The following is a 15,989-nucleotide window of genomic DNA, read 5'->3' on the forward strand; positions in this document are numbered from 1 at the left end:
AGGGACCAGCTACCAAAGGGCAGCAGCTGCCAGCCACCAGCACCCTCGCCGCCTCAGCGTCACTCCACCCGAGACCCTCTTCCTCCAATCCCAACGGCGCTGCCAAGTGACCGTTCCCTCCTCCAATGAGAAGCCGCTCCAGCCGGCGGGGGCAGAGCCAGAGTTGTTCCCGCCCCTGATGTTGCGCAGGGCTCGCACAGACCCACCCCCACGGACGCGCGCTATCCTGGAGAAGCGGCCCCTGCCCGCGAACTGCGCGCTCTGCTCTGCCCTTCTCTGCAGCGTCCCCTGTAGGAAAGAAGGGAATTGCATGCGGCCCCCCCCCGCGGCCAGTGCTGTGGATTTACCAGGGTTCTGGCAAAGCAGTGATCAGAACAGATTTGTAACGTTGTAGTATCTAGGTCTGGACCCCAATATTTACGAAGTCTTCATGAGTAGAATACGAACATTATCAGGCCGGGTGCGGTGGCTCACGCCTGTACTCCCAGCACTCTGGGAGGCCGAGGCGGGCGGATCACTTGAGGTCAGGAGTTCGAGACCATCCTGGCCAACATGGTGAAACCCCGTCTCTTCCAAAAATACAAAAATAAGCCAGGTGTGGTGGTGCATGCCTGTAATCCCAGCTACTGGGGAGGCTGAGGCAGGAGAATCGCTTGAACCCGGGAGGTGGAGGTCGCAGTGAGCTGAGATCACACCACTGCATCATTCTAGCCTGGGGGACAGAGTGAGACTGTCTCAAAAAAAAAAAAAAAAAAAAAAAGAAAAAGAAAAAAGAAACTAAGTATTGTTTCCACCGCCTAGAGGTTAACCTTTAACCCAGAAGGAAGGTGCGATGGAGGTGATACCCTCAGGGCTTGGTGGAGTGGAGAAGAAGGGAGGCTGGACGCAGAGGGATCTACCCAGGGTCTAGGTGGAGCACAGCACCTCTGCCAGCCCCTCCTCTCCTCCTCCATCCCCTGCCCCTCCCACAGGTAGAACAGTCTGACCAAATATTTCAGCTGATCCTGGAAGAAACAGAAAATTTTGTCCAGACGCGGTGGCTCACGCCTGTAATCCCAGCACTTTGGGAGACCGAGGCGGTTGAATCACCTGAGGTCAGGAGTTTGAGACCAGCCTGACCAACATGGAGAAATCCCGTCTCTACTAAAAATACAAAATTAGCCAGGCGTGGTGGTGCATGCCTATAATCCCAGCTACTCGGGAGGCTGAGGCAAGAGAATCGCTTGAACCCGGGAGGCAGAGGTTGCGGTGAACCAAGATTGTGCCATTGCCTCCAGCCTGGGGCAACAGGAGCGAAACTCCAACTCAAAAAAAAAAAAAAAAAGAAAGAAAGAACAGAAAATTTAAGAAACAAAGATAAATAATGTGTTTCAATTAGCATACTCAAGAAGATATTGTATTTATAGAAATAAAGCATGATGCCTTAAAAATTGAACAGATAATGAGTTATTAGAAATTAAAAATATGACTTCCAATTTTACAATGTGATAAATGAGTTAGAAAATAAAGTTGGGCTGGGTGCGGTAGCCCATGCTCTGTAATCTAAGCACATTGAGAGGCCAAGGTGGGAGGATGGCTTGAGGCCAGGAGTTTGAGACCAGCCTAGGTAAGATAAGGAGACACTGCCTCTACAGAATTTTTTCTTTTTTTTTTTTTTTGAGACAGAGTTTCGCTCTGTTGCCCAGCCTGGGGTGCAATGACGAGATCTCGGCTCACCACAACCTCTGCCTCCTGGGTTCAAGTGATTCTCCTGCCTTACCCTCCTGAGTAGCTGGGATTAGAGGCATCTGCCACCACGCCCAGCTAATTTTGTATTTTTAGTATACTTAGGTGTTTCCCCCATTTTGGTTAGGCTTGTCTCGAACTCCCGACCTCTGGTAATCTGCCTGACTCAGCCTCCAAAAGTGCTGGGATTACAGGTGTGAACCACCTCGCCCGGCAATTTTTTTTTTTTAATTAGCCAGGTTGGAGCCAGGTTGGAGCCAGCGTGGTGGCTCATGCCTATGATCCCAGCACTTTGGGAGGCCAAGGTGGGTGGATCACTTGAGGTCAGGAGTTCAAGACGAGCCTGGCCAACATGGTGAAACCCTGTGTCTACTAAAAATACAAAAAGTAGCTGGGTGTGGTGGTGGGCACCTGTAATCCCAGCTACTTGGGAGGCTGAGGCAGGAGAACTGCTTGAACCTGGGAGGTGGAGGTTGCAGTGAGCAGAGATTGTGCCACTGTACTCCAGCTTGGGTGGCAGAGCAAGACTCTGTCTCAAAAAAATAAAAATAAATAAAATAAAATAAAATAAAAATTAGCCAGGTGGGATGGTGGACCCCTGTAGTTGTAGCTACTTGGGAGGCTGAAGTGGGAGGATTGATTGAACCTAGGAGGTTGCAGTGGCAGTGAGCTATGGTCATGCTACTGCACTCCAGCCTAGGTGACAGAGTGAGACCTTATCTCCAAAAGAAAAAAGAAAGTTGAGCACTTTGGGAGGCCAAGGCAGGAGGATCACTTGAGGCCAGGAGTTCAAGACCAGCCTGGGCAACATAGCGTGAACTTGTCTCTACAAAAAAATAATTTAAAAATTAGGTGTGATGGTGCAGGCCTGTAGTCCAAGTTACTTAGGAGGCTTAGGCGGGAGGATCACTTAAGTCCAGGAGTTCAAAGCTGCAGTGAGCCATGATTGTGCCACTGCACTTCAGCCTGGGCGAGGGAGTGAGACTCTGTCTCTAAACAAAAAAAGAAAAAGAAAAGGAAATTGAGGAAATAAACTTTAAAGGCAAATACAAAATAAAAAAAAGAGGAAAGCAAAGAAAAGGGGGAAAATCAAAATTGTCTAACTACTGGACATTTAAGGAAAAATAACAAAGACAACAGACCAAGAGAGAATCGATTAAAATACAGATGAAACAGAGCCGGAGAGAACCAAGCGCTCCTCATGTGCCTAAGAGAATGAAGGAGGGAAAAAAATACTTGCTACATCCTTGAGAAATGTCGCAACGAACAATAAAGAACTGACTTTGAAATGGTGATTGACCAGTAGCTGTAGCTTATGCCTGTAATCCCAGCACTTAGGGAGGTTGACACAAGACGTTTGCTTCAGGTCAGGAGGGTGAGGCTATGCTGAGATCTCATCTGATGACGGCACAACTGTGAAAATATATTATATTAAAATCATTGAATTGTACAGTTAAAACAAATGAATTTCATGCTATATAAAACATATCTTTTAAAAACTTTTTTTAAAAAGTGGCCAATAGCCTACTAAAGTTTCTGTTTAGGTTAGTTGGAGTATCTGAAGTGTCATTTTAAACATTAAAAACAGGGCTGGGTGCGGTGGCTCACACCTGTAATCCCAGCACTTTGGGAGGCTGAGGCAGGTGGATCATTTGAGGTCAGGAGTTCAAGACCAGCCTGACCAACATGGTGAAACCCCGTCTCTACTAAATAAAAAAAAAAAAAATTAGCCAGGCGTGGTGGCGCATCCCTGAAATCCCAGCTACTTGGGAGGCTGAGAATCGCTTGAACCCCAGAGGCAGAGGTTGCAGTGAGCCGAGATTGCACCACTGCATTCCAGCTGGGCAACAGAGTAAAACTCTGTCTCAAAAAACAAACCATTAACAAAATCATAACCATAAACAAAAACCATTAACATTAGTAACAGTCATCTTGGTTCTCCACTATCTTTTTTTTTTTTTGAGACTGAGTCTTGCTCAGTTGCCCAGGCTGGAGTGCAGTGGCTTGATCTAGGCTCACTGCAACCTCCGCCCCCTGGGTTCAAGCAATTCTCCTGCCTCAGCCTCCCAAGTAGCTGGGATTACAGACACCCGCCACCACTCCCAGCTAATTTTTGTATTTTTAGTAGAGACAGGGTTTCACTATGTTGGCCAGGCTGTTCTCAAACTCCTGACCTCAACTGATCAGCCTGCCTTGGCCTCCCAAAGTGCTGGGATTACAGGCCTCAGCCACCGCGTCTGACCACTCCATTCTTTTAAATATAACTTTTAAATCTGTTTTATTCTTTCTTTTAGGAGTAAAAAGAACACAACCCTTTTAGATGGCTCAGGTACTTAGCAAGTCAATGAAGTGGAAACATTTTGTCATGTTAGTTGTAATGAAAAGATCTGTGATTTACAGATATTTTCCAGCATTTCAGATTCTGTATGACTTTTTGGCATGTGGCAAAATGATTCGAGCTGACAGCTTTTTTCCATAATTCTGCTGTAAAGAAATGAGAATCAGATGGATCAGCAGCCAAGTGAGGGAGGCTGGAAGGCCATGCACCAACACCTTCAATATTTGCAGGGGAAATGATTTTTCAAAACCTTAATTATTTTAAATTCAAGATGCTTGTGTACACATTACACAATATTTTCCTTTTAATTCAAGAACATTAGCAAGATTGTTTATTAGCGTTCTCTTTCTCTCTCTCTTTTTTTTTTTTTTGAGACAGAGTCTTGCTTTGTCGCCCAGGCTGGAATGCAGTGGTGCATTCTTGGCTCACTGCAACCTCGGCCTCCTGAGTTCAAGCGATTCTCCTGCCTCAGCCTCCCAAGTAGCTGGGAATACAGGCACCTGCCACCACACCTGGCTAATTTTTGTATTTTTAGTAGAGGGGGGTTTCACCATGTTGGCCAGGCCAGCTTTGAACTCCTGGCCTCAGGTGATCCACCCGCCTTGGGCTTCCGAAGTGCTGGGATTACAGGCATGAGCCAACATGCCCGGCCTATTAGTGTTCTCTCTTGAAGCCTCTGTTTAGGAAGCTTCCTTATGCAGGTTCCCTACCACTACAATTGACGTTTTGTATCAACCAAGAAACCTAAATAAAATAAAAATAGGAAGCATAAAAAAGGTCATGAAATACTGACCTTTAACCATGCTGTCTTTTTGGTACATTTCCTAGACTAGCAGAGTCTATTAGAAGTGGAAGAAACTGCCGGGCGTAGTCGCTCATGCCTGTAATCCCAGCACTTTGGCAGGCTGAGGCAGGTGGATCATTTGAGGTCAGGAGTTCGAGACCAGCCATGGCCAACATGGTGAAACCCTGTCTCTACTAAATATACAAAAAAATTAGCTGAGCCTGGTGGCACACACCTGTAATCCCAGCTACTCGGGAGACTGAGGCAGGAGAATTACTTGAACCCAGGAGGTGGAGGTTGCGGTGACCTGAGATCGTGCCATTGCACTCCACTGCACTTCAGCCTGGGTGAAAAAGTGAGACACTGTCTCAAAAAAAAAAAAAAAAAAAAAGCCCAGGCATGATGGCTCGCTCCTGTAATCCCAGTACTTTGGGAGGCCAAGGCAGGTGGATCACTTGAGGTCAGGAGTTTGAGACCAGCCTGGTCTTGAAATACAAAAAAATTAGCCAGGTGGTGGCAGGCACCTGTAATCCCAGCTACTCAGGAGGCTGAGGCAGGAGAATCACTTGAACCTGGGAGGCAGAGTTTGCAGTCAGCCGAAATCGCGCCACTGCACTCCAGTCTGGGCAATAGAGCCAGACTCAGTCTCAAAAAAAAAAAAAAAAAAGCCGGGCACAATGGCTCATGCCTGTAATCCCAGAACTCTGGGAGGCCGAGGCAGGTGGACTGCCTGAAGACAGGAGTTCGAGACCACCCTGGCCAACATGGTGAAACCCCATCTCTACTAAAAATATAAAAATTAGCCAGACATGGTGGCGAACGCCTGTATTCCCAGCTACTCAGCAGGGCTGAGGCAGGAGGATCCCTTGAACCCGGGAGGCAGACATCGCAGTGAGCCAAGATCATGCCACTACACTCCAGCCTGGGTGACAGAGTGAAACTCTGTCTTAAAAAAAAAAATTAACAACTCACACCCCTACACACACATACATTCCTAATCCCCTGATCCCTCTCCACTTTAATCTTTGGCACTTTCTAATATGCTAAATAATTTAGCCATTTATCAAACTTCTCATTCACTGGCTGTCTCCCACCATCAGAATGCAAGTTCCTACAGGGCAGGGGTTTTTGCTTTTTGTCTATCTTGGTCCTGCTCTATCTCCAGCTCCTCCAACAGCCCGGTGCCTGGTTGGTGCTCAACCCATAATGTGTGTTGAATGAATGAGTGGAGTTCATGAAGACTGGGATCAGAATAACACAAGACTTGCAGGACAGGCCAGGTTCTCTGGTCTTACCCCCAAGGGAGAAAATGTGATGCATGAGATCTTTCAGTAGAGGGCGTGGGGAGAACTGGCTACCTGAAAATACAAAGATAACCAGCCCTGGAGCTGGGCGCAGTGGCTCACACCTGTAATCCCAGCACTTTGGGAGGCTGAGGCGGGAGGATCACCTGAGGTCGGGACTTCAAGACCAACCTAACCAACATGGAGAAACCCCTTCTTTACTAAAAATACAAAATTAGCTGGGCATGATGGCGAATGTCTGTAATCCCAGCTACTCAAGAGGCTGAGGCAGTAAAATTGCTTGAACCTGGGAGGCAGAGGTTGTATGAGCCAAGATTGTGCCATTGCACTCCAGCCTAGGCAACAAAAGCAAAACTCTGTCTCAAAAAATAAAATTAAAAATAAATAAATAAAATAAAAACATAAAAATTACCTGGACATGGTGGTGAGTGCCTGTAATCCCAGCTGCTTGGGAGGCTGAGTCAGGAGAATCGTTTGAACCAGGGAGGCGGAGGTTGCAGTGAGCCGAAATTGTGCCACTGCACTCCAGCCTGGGCAACAGAGCAAGACTGACCAAAAAAAATTAAAAAGGCCTGGCGCAGTGGTTCATGCCTGTAATCCCAGCACTTTGGGAGGCCAAGGCGGGTGGATCACCTGAGGTTAGGAATTTGAGACCAGCCTGACCAATGTGGTGAAACCCTGTCTCTACTAAAAATATAAAAATTAGCCAGGTGTGGTGGTGGGTGCTACCACCACCTATACATGGCTAAATCTATCATTTTCAATTTTGCATAGCTGATGGGTTAAAAATGTTACTTGATGATGTTTTAACCTGCGTTTCTTTAATTCCCTGGGCAGCTAAGCATCTTTTCATGCTTATTAATCAACAGCCTTCCTTTTTCTCCTTTTTATTATTATTATTATTATTATTATTATTTGAGACGCAGTCTTGCTCTATCACCCAGGCTGGAGTGCAGTGGAGCAATATTGGCTCATTGCAACCTCTGCCTCCCGGGTTCAGGCAATTCTCCTGCCTCAGCTTCTGAAGTAGCTGGGGCTACAGGCGTGTGCCACTACACCCGGCTAATTTTTGTATTTTTAGTAGAGACGGGGTTTTGCCATGTTGGCCAGGCTGGTCTCAAACTCCTGACCTCAGGTGATCCACCCACCTCAGCCTCCCAAAGTGCTGGGATTACAGGCGTGAGCCACTGCGCCTGGCCTGGCCTTCTTTCTTCTTTGTTAAAGGGCTTTTGCTCATTTTTCTGTTGACTTTCTGCTTCCTCTTGGTTTTGCTCTTATTTTTATGGCAAATGGTTTCTGCTAGCTTGTCATCTGTTTTTTAACCTACTTTATGGTATTTTCCCCCAATGCTTCTGTAAAAAAAAGTATTGAGACATAATTTATATAAAATATTTATATGTAAAGTATAAAATTAGATGTATAGACCTGTGAGATCAGATCACCACATCACCACAAGCAAATTCCAAAAAGTTTTGTCCTATTTATTATATTTTGAAAGTGAATTCTTTCTTTACAGTTTGTGGATTTTGTGTCTTGTTCAAAAGATTGTGTCCTCTTCAAGATTACATGGTCTTCATATTTGCTTCTTTTTTTTTTTTTTTGAGACAGAGTCTCACTCTATTGCCCAGGCTGGAGTGCAATGACACCATCTAGACTCATTGCAACCTCTGCCTCCCAGGTTCATGTGATTCTCCTGCCTCAGCCTCCCAAGTAGCTGGGATTACAGGCGTCTGCCACCACGCCCAGCTAATTTTTGTATTTTTAGTAGAGATGGGGTTTCACCATGTTGGCCAGGCTGGTCTGGAACTCCTGACCTCGTGATCCACCCGCCTCGGCTTCCCAAAGTGCTGGGATTACAGGTGTGAGCCACCGTGCCCAGCCGCTTCTTCTTCTTCTTCTTTTTTTTTTTTTTGAGATGCAGTCTCCCTCTGTCACTCATGCTGGAGTGCAATGTCATGATCTCGGCTCACTGCAACCTCCACCTCCCAGGTTCATGTGATTCTCCTGCCTCAGTCTCCCAAGTAGCTGGGATTACAGGTGCGCACCACCACGACTGGTTAATTTTTTTTATTTTTAGTAGAGCTGAGGTTTTGCCATGTTAGCCAGGTTGGTCTCAAACTCCTGGCCTCAAGTGATCCACCTGCCATGGCCTACAAAAGTCCTGGGATTACAGGCGTGAGCCACTGCACCCGCCTCTTTTTTTTTTTTGAGATGGAGTTTCGCTCTTGTTGCCCAGGCTAGAGTGCAGTGGCGCGATCTCAGCTCATGGCAACCTCCGCCTCCCAGGTTCAAGCGATTCTCCTGCCTCAGCCTCCCGAGTAGCTGGGATTACAGGCATGTGCCACCACACTCGGCTTATTTTGTATCATCCTTTTTTCTTTCTTTCCTTTTTTTTTTTTTTTTTAATTAGAGATGATGTCTTGCTGTGTTGCACAGGTTGGAGTGTAGTGGGATGAATCACAGCTCACTGTAGCTCACTGCAGCCTCGAACTTCTAGGCTCAAGCAACACCCCCGCCTCAGCCTCCCAAGTAGCTAGGACTACAGCCGTGTACCACCATGCTTGGCCAATTTTTAAAAATGTTTTGTAGACATGGGGCCTGCTTTGATGCAGGCTCAGAGCCCAGCCTGACAGTGGTATCCCACAAGATTCATTTGCCTGGCTGGTCTTGAACTCATGTCCTCAAGCAATCCTCCTGTCCCAGCCTCCCGAAGTGCTGGGGTTACAGTTGTGTCACTGCCCCCGGCTTTGTTTTTTCTTAGGGCATAATTAAAACCTGTAATTGCATGTTTAATCTGTTTGATTATTTGTTTAGTGTCTGCACCCCGGACAAGAGCAAGGGCTATGTGTACTCTGTCCCTTACTGTGTCCCTGGGGCCTGGTACTGGGCCTGACTCATTGAATCACTCAACTGGCTGCCCTCTTAAAATGGGAGGAATAATGCTTCCTAGGAATCAAGCCATGAGAAACTAATGTTAAGAAGTGGCCAACATTATCTAAACCATGTGTAACCAAGAGGAGAAGTGCCAAGAGCCCTGAGCACATACCCTGGGCTAGGTAATGGGAGCCCTTGTAAGTCTCTCTTCCATCTTACACAGTCTGATAGACGCTAGAAATTTGAACACGTAGGATCAATTGCAAAGTCAAAACTTCTGCTGGCTCTTTGGGTTTCCAAAGGATGGAAATATGAAGTAGATGCTGTTCTCTAGTAGAGCATCTTAGTCAGATGCGGATATAGAAAGATCTCAGGGCCAGAAGGGTATACAAATGTAATGAGAATGAGGAGTCGGATTGGCATTGTCCAATACGGAGCCACTGGCCACGTGTGGCCACGGAACATGTGTGGCTTGTCCTAAAGTCTTCGACTTAGCCAGCAGTGCTGGGCTCAGCTGGTCTCGCTCGTATGTCTTTATAGCTACTCCTCTCAAGTGGTGGACTCAGTTTCCCCACCTCTGAATCTGGGTGAACCCTGGACTCGCTTTGGCCAGTAGAAGATAGCAGAAGTGGCTGCGTGCTGATCAGCTGGGGCTCGTGAGGGGCTGGCTGGTCTAGGATGGCCTGGATTGGGACACCTGAACTCTCCTTCTCACGGTCCCTGCTTGTCCAGCAGGCTGGCCTGGGCTTTCTCCGTGGCAGAGGCAGAGGTCCAAAGCAAAGGAGCAGCACACAGGTTCTCTGCAGGTGGAGGAAAGCAGAGGCGTCATCCCAGATTATGCCTCTTTCACATAAAAATGATTTTCAGCTGAAGGCAATTAAGAAGCAGAAAATACAGGAAAAGTTCAGGTTTCCCTCCCCTTTCTGCCTAGAGGCACGATATAAACTCTCCTTCACTGGAGACAACCCTTAACTTTGCCCAGCCAGCGGCGGTACCAGAGGCACCGCAGAGAAATCCTGCTGCATCGGCTTCCTCTCAGATATTTACCTATGCACAGTTTCTCACCTTTGGAGGCCTAAAACTTTCTTTTTCCTGTTATTTCTCTACAAATTTATTGTGTCTTTTGGAATCTGCTGTGTAAGGCAGTGTTCTGAGCCACTGTGTTGTTACTTTTCATTTAGGTTTGTCCTGTGTGATATATGCTGCATGTATTAGTGAACTGTTCTTGGGCAGGCACAGTGGCTCACACCTGTAATCCCAGCACTTTGGAAGGCTGAGCACAGGAGTTACAGATCAGCGCGGGCTACATACTGAAACACATGTAGCCCCCCAAAATACAAAAATTAGCCTGGCATAGTGATGTGCCTATAGTCCCAGCTACTTGGGAGGTTAAGATGGGCCAATCTCTTGAGTCAGTGATGTGGGGGTTGCAGTGAGCCGAGATGGAACCACTGCACTCCAGCCTGGGCCACAAAGCAAGACACTATTTCAAAACAAACAAACAAACAAACTTCTTGTCTGTGAATCTTTTTGTTAAGGAGCCTATTTTAGTCCCTTTTGTGCTGCTGTAACAGAATACCAGAGACCGGGTAATTGATAATTACAGGCATGAGCCACCATGTCTGGCCTGATATACCTCTTACTGAAGACACAGGGGGATATAAAGTTCAATGGCTTTGATGGAGTGTGGTGCCAGGGGCATAAGGGGAACAGAGTCCAGGCTGTGTGTGCATGTGAGTGTGCATGTGTGTGTGTGGGGGGGTGCATGTGTGTGGCACATGTGGGATGTTCAGAAGCAATATCACCAGATTTTGCTCCCAGCTGGGCCTGGGGCACCCCTTTTCAGCTGCTTCAGGATGCATTCCAAGAGAGGAGAGTCTAGGGGAAAGAAAGAGTTTGGGTAGAGGCCAAGTCATCTGAACTGTTAATAGAAAAACATTAGACAAATTAAGCAGACTTTATTTGAGGAAAGAAAATTTATGAATCGGGCAGCACCCTGAACCAGTAAAGGTTCAAAGTGCTCCACCCAGCAACACTGGCAGGCCGAATTTTTTGGAAGTAACACAGAGAAACAGTCTGATGGGGTACAGCTCAGCATTTGCCTTATATGGACTTGGTCTGATCAGTTGGCAGCCTGTGACTGGTTAAAGCACAGCTGCTGTGACTTGCTGAGATTCAACTATTTGTTACAAGAATATAGTCTCAGTTGGGAGGCAGTTTACTTAAATATTAAGTTAGGTTGCAGTTCAACAGGTATGGCAGCAGCTTTGGGCCAAATTCTTTTTTTTTTTTTGGAGACGGAGTCTTGCTCTGTCACCAGGCTGGAGTGCAGTGCACGATCTCAGCTCACTGCAACCTCTGCCTCCTGGGTTCTAGTGATTCCTCTGCCTCAGCCTCCCGAGTAGCTGGGATTATAGGCATGTGCCACCATGCCCGGCTAATTTTTTGTATTTTAGTAGAGATGGGGTTCCACCATGTTGGCCAAGATGGTCTCGATCTCCTGACCTCATGATCCGCCCACCTCGGCCTCCCAAAGTGCTGGGAACTTTGGGCCAAATTTAATTGAATTTAAACATTTCTGCCTTTTGGTCAGCCTCTCAATTTTGAGAGGCTGACCAAAACCTTGGGCCCTGACTCCATTTTCTGTCACCATCATAATGGACTTGTTTTGTTTCAGTATTGACTTCACAATTTCACCTTAGTTGGATGATTCTTTATGCTTTCTTCATGTTTTTGTTATTCTAACCCTAACAGACCAGTTGATTTATACAGAATGGCTACATAGGAGTATGTAAGACTTCCCAGGGGAGGCAACACATCAGAGAGACTATTATTATTATTATTTTATTATTATTATTATTTTTGAGAGGGAGTCTCGCTCTGTTACCCAGGCTGGAGTACAGTGGCGCAATCTTGGCTCACTGCAACCTCCACCTCCCAGGTTCAAGCGATTCTCCTGCCTCAACCTCTTGAGTAGCTGGGATTACAGGCATGCACAACCACACTGGCTAATTTTTGTTTTTTAGTAGAGACAGGGTTTCACCATGTTGGCTAGACTGGTCTTGAACTCCTGACCTCAAGTGATCCACCCACCTTGGCCTTCCAAAGTGCCGGGATTACAGGCTTGAGCCACTGTGCCTGGCCTATTATTGTTATTTAAGATGGAGTCTTGCTCTGTCACCCTGGCTGGAGTGCAGTGGTGCAATCTTGGCTCACTGCAACCTCCACCTCCTGGATTCAAGAGATTCTCCTGCCTCAACCTCCTGAGTAGCTGGGATTACAGGCATGCACAACCACACCGGCTATTTTTTGTATTTTTAATAGAGACAGGGTTTCACTATGTTGGCCAGGCTGGTCTCGAACTTCTGAGCTCAAGCGATCTGCCTGCCTTGGCCTCCTAAAGTGCTGGGATTACAGGCGTGAGTCACTGTGCCCGACCAGGGAGACTATTATGATGGCTATGAGTGGACAATGCCAAGAAACTGAAGTACACTCCTTATCAGGAGTTTCAACAAACAACTAGTCAAAATCAAATAACTCAAAGTCCATGCAATAAAGATAGTTCAATAGCATTTGAGTCCAATTGGTCAGTCTTTGTTCCAGGGATGATGGTGATTAAAGGCCAAACCCTCCCCATTAAATGAGAGATCTATATTAGAGAGGTTTCAGAGACCTCCACCCAGCAACAGTGGGCAAGCAGCGTTTATAAACAGAAAAAGGAAGTGGCATTGGATATAGGCTGATTGGTTACAGCTCAACCTTTGTCTAATTTGGACACATCTGGTCAGTCTGCAGTCTGCCCCTGGCTGAAGGCTGGCTGCTGTGATTGGAGAAGACTCCTTTCTTCTTACAAGAATATACTGCCTGGTCAAGTTGTAGTTTGTTTACATAATAAATAAGGTTACATCCCAGTCAAATCCTCCCTACAAAGTATCCCCTATTCTGACCTCTATCACCATAGACTAGTTTTTCTGCTTTAAATAAATGGAATCATGCAATTAAAGAAAAAAGAGAAAAAATGAGGTTACAGTTCACTAGATTGCAGGACTTTTGAACAAATTTATTACTTATTTTTTTGATGGAGTCTTGCTCTGCCACCCAAGCTGGGGTGCAGTGGCATGATGTCAGCTTACTGCAACCTCCACCTCTGGAGTCCAAGTGATTCGCCCACCTCAGCCTCCTAAGTAGCTGGGATTACAGGAGTGTGCCACCACGCCGGACTAATTTTTGCATTTTTAGTAGAGAGGGGGTTTCACTATGTTGGCCAGGCTGGTTTCGAACTCCTGACCTCAGGTGATCCACCCGCCTCAGCCTCTCAAAATGCTGGGATTACAGGCATGAGCCACCGCACCCGGCCTGGCACACATTTAATTTAATTTAGCAGTAACTTACTCCCTGCGCCCAGAAGAGGTAGGGGCAAGAGTTGCTTTCCATGAAGAGTGCACCTGATGAGAAGGCAGCTCCAGAAGACTCAAAGGAAAACCGAGAATCAGGAGAGAAAGAAACGTGCAGTCCTTGCCTACTTCAGGGGAGGACCCCAAACTCCCGGTTGATAGTAGGGACCTGCTTCCCCATGCGCCCCAGCTCCCTCTCCACCATGCAGTCGCCTCCTGGGCCTGGCGACCACAGTTCGGGGCCTGCTCTAAGGCCCAGAGTTCTCAGTCAGGCGATGCCCAGCTGAAGTGGTCTGGGCCTCGTGGCAGCACCAGATCCAGGGTGAGGTCACGCTGCTGGTCCGCAGAGTACACAGGCCGGTAGCCCAGCAGCTGCAGCGCGCCGGCGCACACCTCCTGCACGCGCAGGATCTTAGTGAAGGGCAACGCGTGGCGCCAGGCCTGGGAGACGTTGCGCGCATTCCTAGAAGAAGTATGGAAGGCCTCGATTGGCTTGCCGATCCCCGACCCGTGGGTGATGTTGTGGATCCAGGCCTCGAGCTGTGGCGTGAGGGTCAGGCCGGTGAAGGCGTAGAGTGCGCGGATCTCTGCCAGCGGCTCCCGCGCCAGGTCCTCGAAGCGCACCAGGCGGTAGCGGCCGCGCAGGAAGGGTGGCGGCTTGAGTGTGGCGGCCTCAGCGATGCGCACGTGGCTACGGCACACCTCGCGAATCAGGCGCAGGTGAGGGTCGGCCTCCACCCACTTGCCGTTGGTGCCCAGCACGATGCCGTTGTCGCGTGCCAGTATCGGGCCCGCCGCTTCCCGGGAGCGCAGCACCGCCCGCGGGTCGCGCACCAGGTGCACGATGCGCAGGTTGAGCGCGGGGTCGCTGAGCAGCGGGTAGAGCACCTGCAGGTTGAAGAAGCGCACCTCCTTGAGCACCACATGGCTGTAGGAGCGGCAGGCCTCCCGGGCCAGGCTGAAGGGCTGCCGCGTGCACAGTGTCTTGCATACGTCCTCCTTGCTGATGGTGCCTCGGGGAAAGGCGCTGCAGGCGGGCGGCGAGCACAGCGCGCGGCTCGTTGCCCAGTTGAAAAAGGCGGACAGGTTTCGGCTCTGTGGCATGTAGGCATCAAACACGTCCATGTCGCACAAAAAGATGGAGCGCACCAGGTCGCGCACAGCCATGTGCAGCGTTGCGGCGCTGCCCTGCGACAGGGTGGTCCACACATGCCACGCGGGCTCCATCAGGTAGAAGACGTCGGGGTGCTGGCTGAAGAGCTGGCCCAAGAAGGATGAGCCCGAGCGCCACGAGGACAGCACCAGCACGTGCACACGATCCTCCCCGCCGGCTGGGGATGAGGGCCCTGGCTGGGAGACCATGAAGAGCAGGAGGCAGGTGGTCTGTGCCAGGAGGAGCACTGTCACTGTCTTGCTGGAGAACCGTGGCAGCCACATGCGGGCGGCTGGGGGCCTTCGGGTGGAGTGGGCAACTTTAGGGACCCGGACCCTCATGCCCATCCCACGCCCCAATTACTGCCCAGTGCCCTCAGGGATCAGCCCTCGGATGCGGCTACCCTACCCATTGGACTTCCCAAGACTCCCAAGGTCTCAGTCGAGCACTTTCCCAGCAATACGGAGTCAAGACATAGGCCAGAATATAGTCTGCGCTCACAGCAGAAGTCCAGTTGCAGAATAATGTGGGATATCATCAAACTGTCTACCTACCCACCCACCCACCTACTTACATACCTACAGGCTATCTATCTGTAGAGAGAAATACTATGTTTCAAAGAGAACTCCTGTCTTTTGCTTCAGGATACCTCTTAGAGAGACCCTTTTAGGTTGTGGAGCTAAAAGGGCTTGATGGGGGCTTGGGTGGATGTCAGAGCACCACCAGGCTCGCCGAGGTTGAATCCTGGCTCTGCCACTTCCTAGCCTATGATCTTGCTTATGAAGATCACTTAAATCTCTCTGTGATGGATCACTTTACCCGTGTGTGAAAGAGGGATAATTCTGGTACCTGGCTCACAGGATCTGGGGGGATTGGGGGGTTATTATAATGAAGATGGGGGAAGGGAACACGCAGTCATGCCCATAACTGAGGATTGCACCTTTTACATGGTGTGCTTCTGCATTATATAATTTTTTTAACAGGCAGGTATAAAACTTTTGTCGGCCAGGCGCGGTGGCTCACGCCTGTAATCCCAGCACTATGGGAGGCCGAGGCGGGCGGATCACGAGGTCAGGAGATCGAGACCATCCTGGCTAACACAGTGAGACCCCATCTCTACTAAAAATACAAAAAATTAGCCAGGCGTGGTGGTGGGCGCCTGTAGTCCCAGCTACTCGGGAGGCTGAGGCAGGAGAATGGCGTGAACCTGGGAGGCAGAGGTGGCAGTGAGCTGAGATTGCGCCACTGCACTGCAGCCTGAGTGACAGAGTGAGACTCCGTTTCAAAAAAAAAAACAACAACAACAACAAAAAACTTTTGTCATTAAAAATAAACAAGTAAATAAAGTGGACAAAGAACAGCAACTGTTGTCATCACTGGTGGGGAGTGAAGTGCTGTAGGCAGCATGGGCTCCAGA

The 15,989-nt window shown here is 48.5% G+C and overlaps 1 protein-coding gene across 1 annotated transcript in view; it reads right to left on the minus strand.

Annotated features, from left to right (window-relative positions):
* The window catches only part of CHST5 (carbohydrate sulfotransferase 5), a 65,883-nt gene that overhangs the window by 43,183 nt on the left and 6,711 nt on the right, over nt 1-15,989 (minus strand). Inside the window, exon 4 of the mRNA XM_063597775.1 lies at nt 14-14,872. Within this exon, the coding sequence (XP_063453845.1) occupies nt 13,684-14,872 (1,189 nt within the window). The 3' untranslated portion in view covers nt 14-13,683. The remainder of the gene's footprint in view (nt 1-13; nt 14,873-15,989) is intronic.

Source organism: Pan paniscus, chromosome 18 (assembly GCF_029289425.2).
Source record: "Pan paniscus chromosome 18, NHGRI_mPanPan1-v2.0_pri, whole genome shotgun sequence".
Classification (NCBI taxonomy): domain Eukaryota; kingdom Metazoa; phylum Chordata; class Mammalia; order Primates; family Hominidae; genus Pan; species Pan paniscus.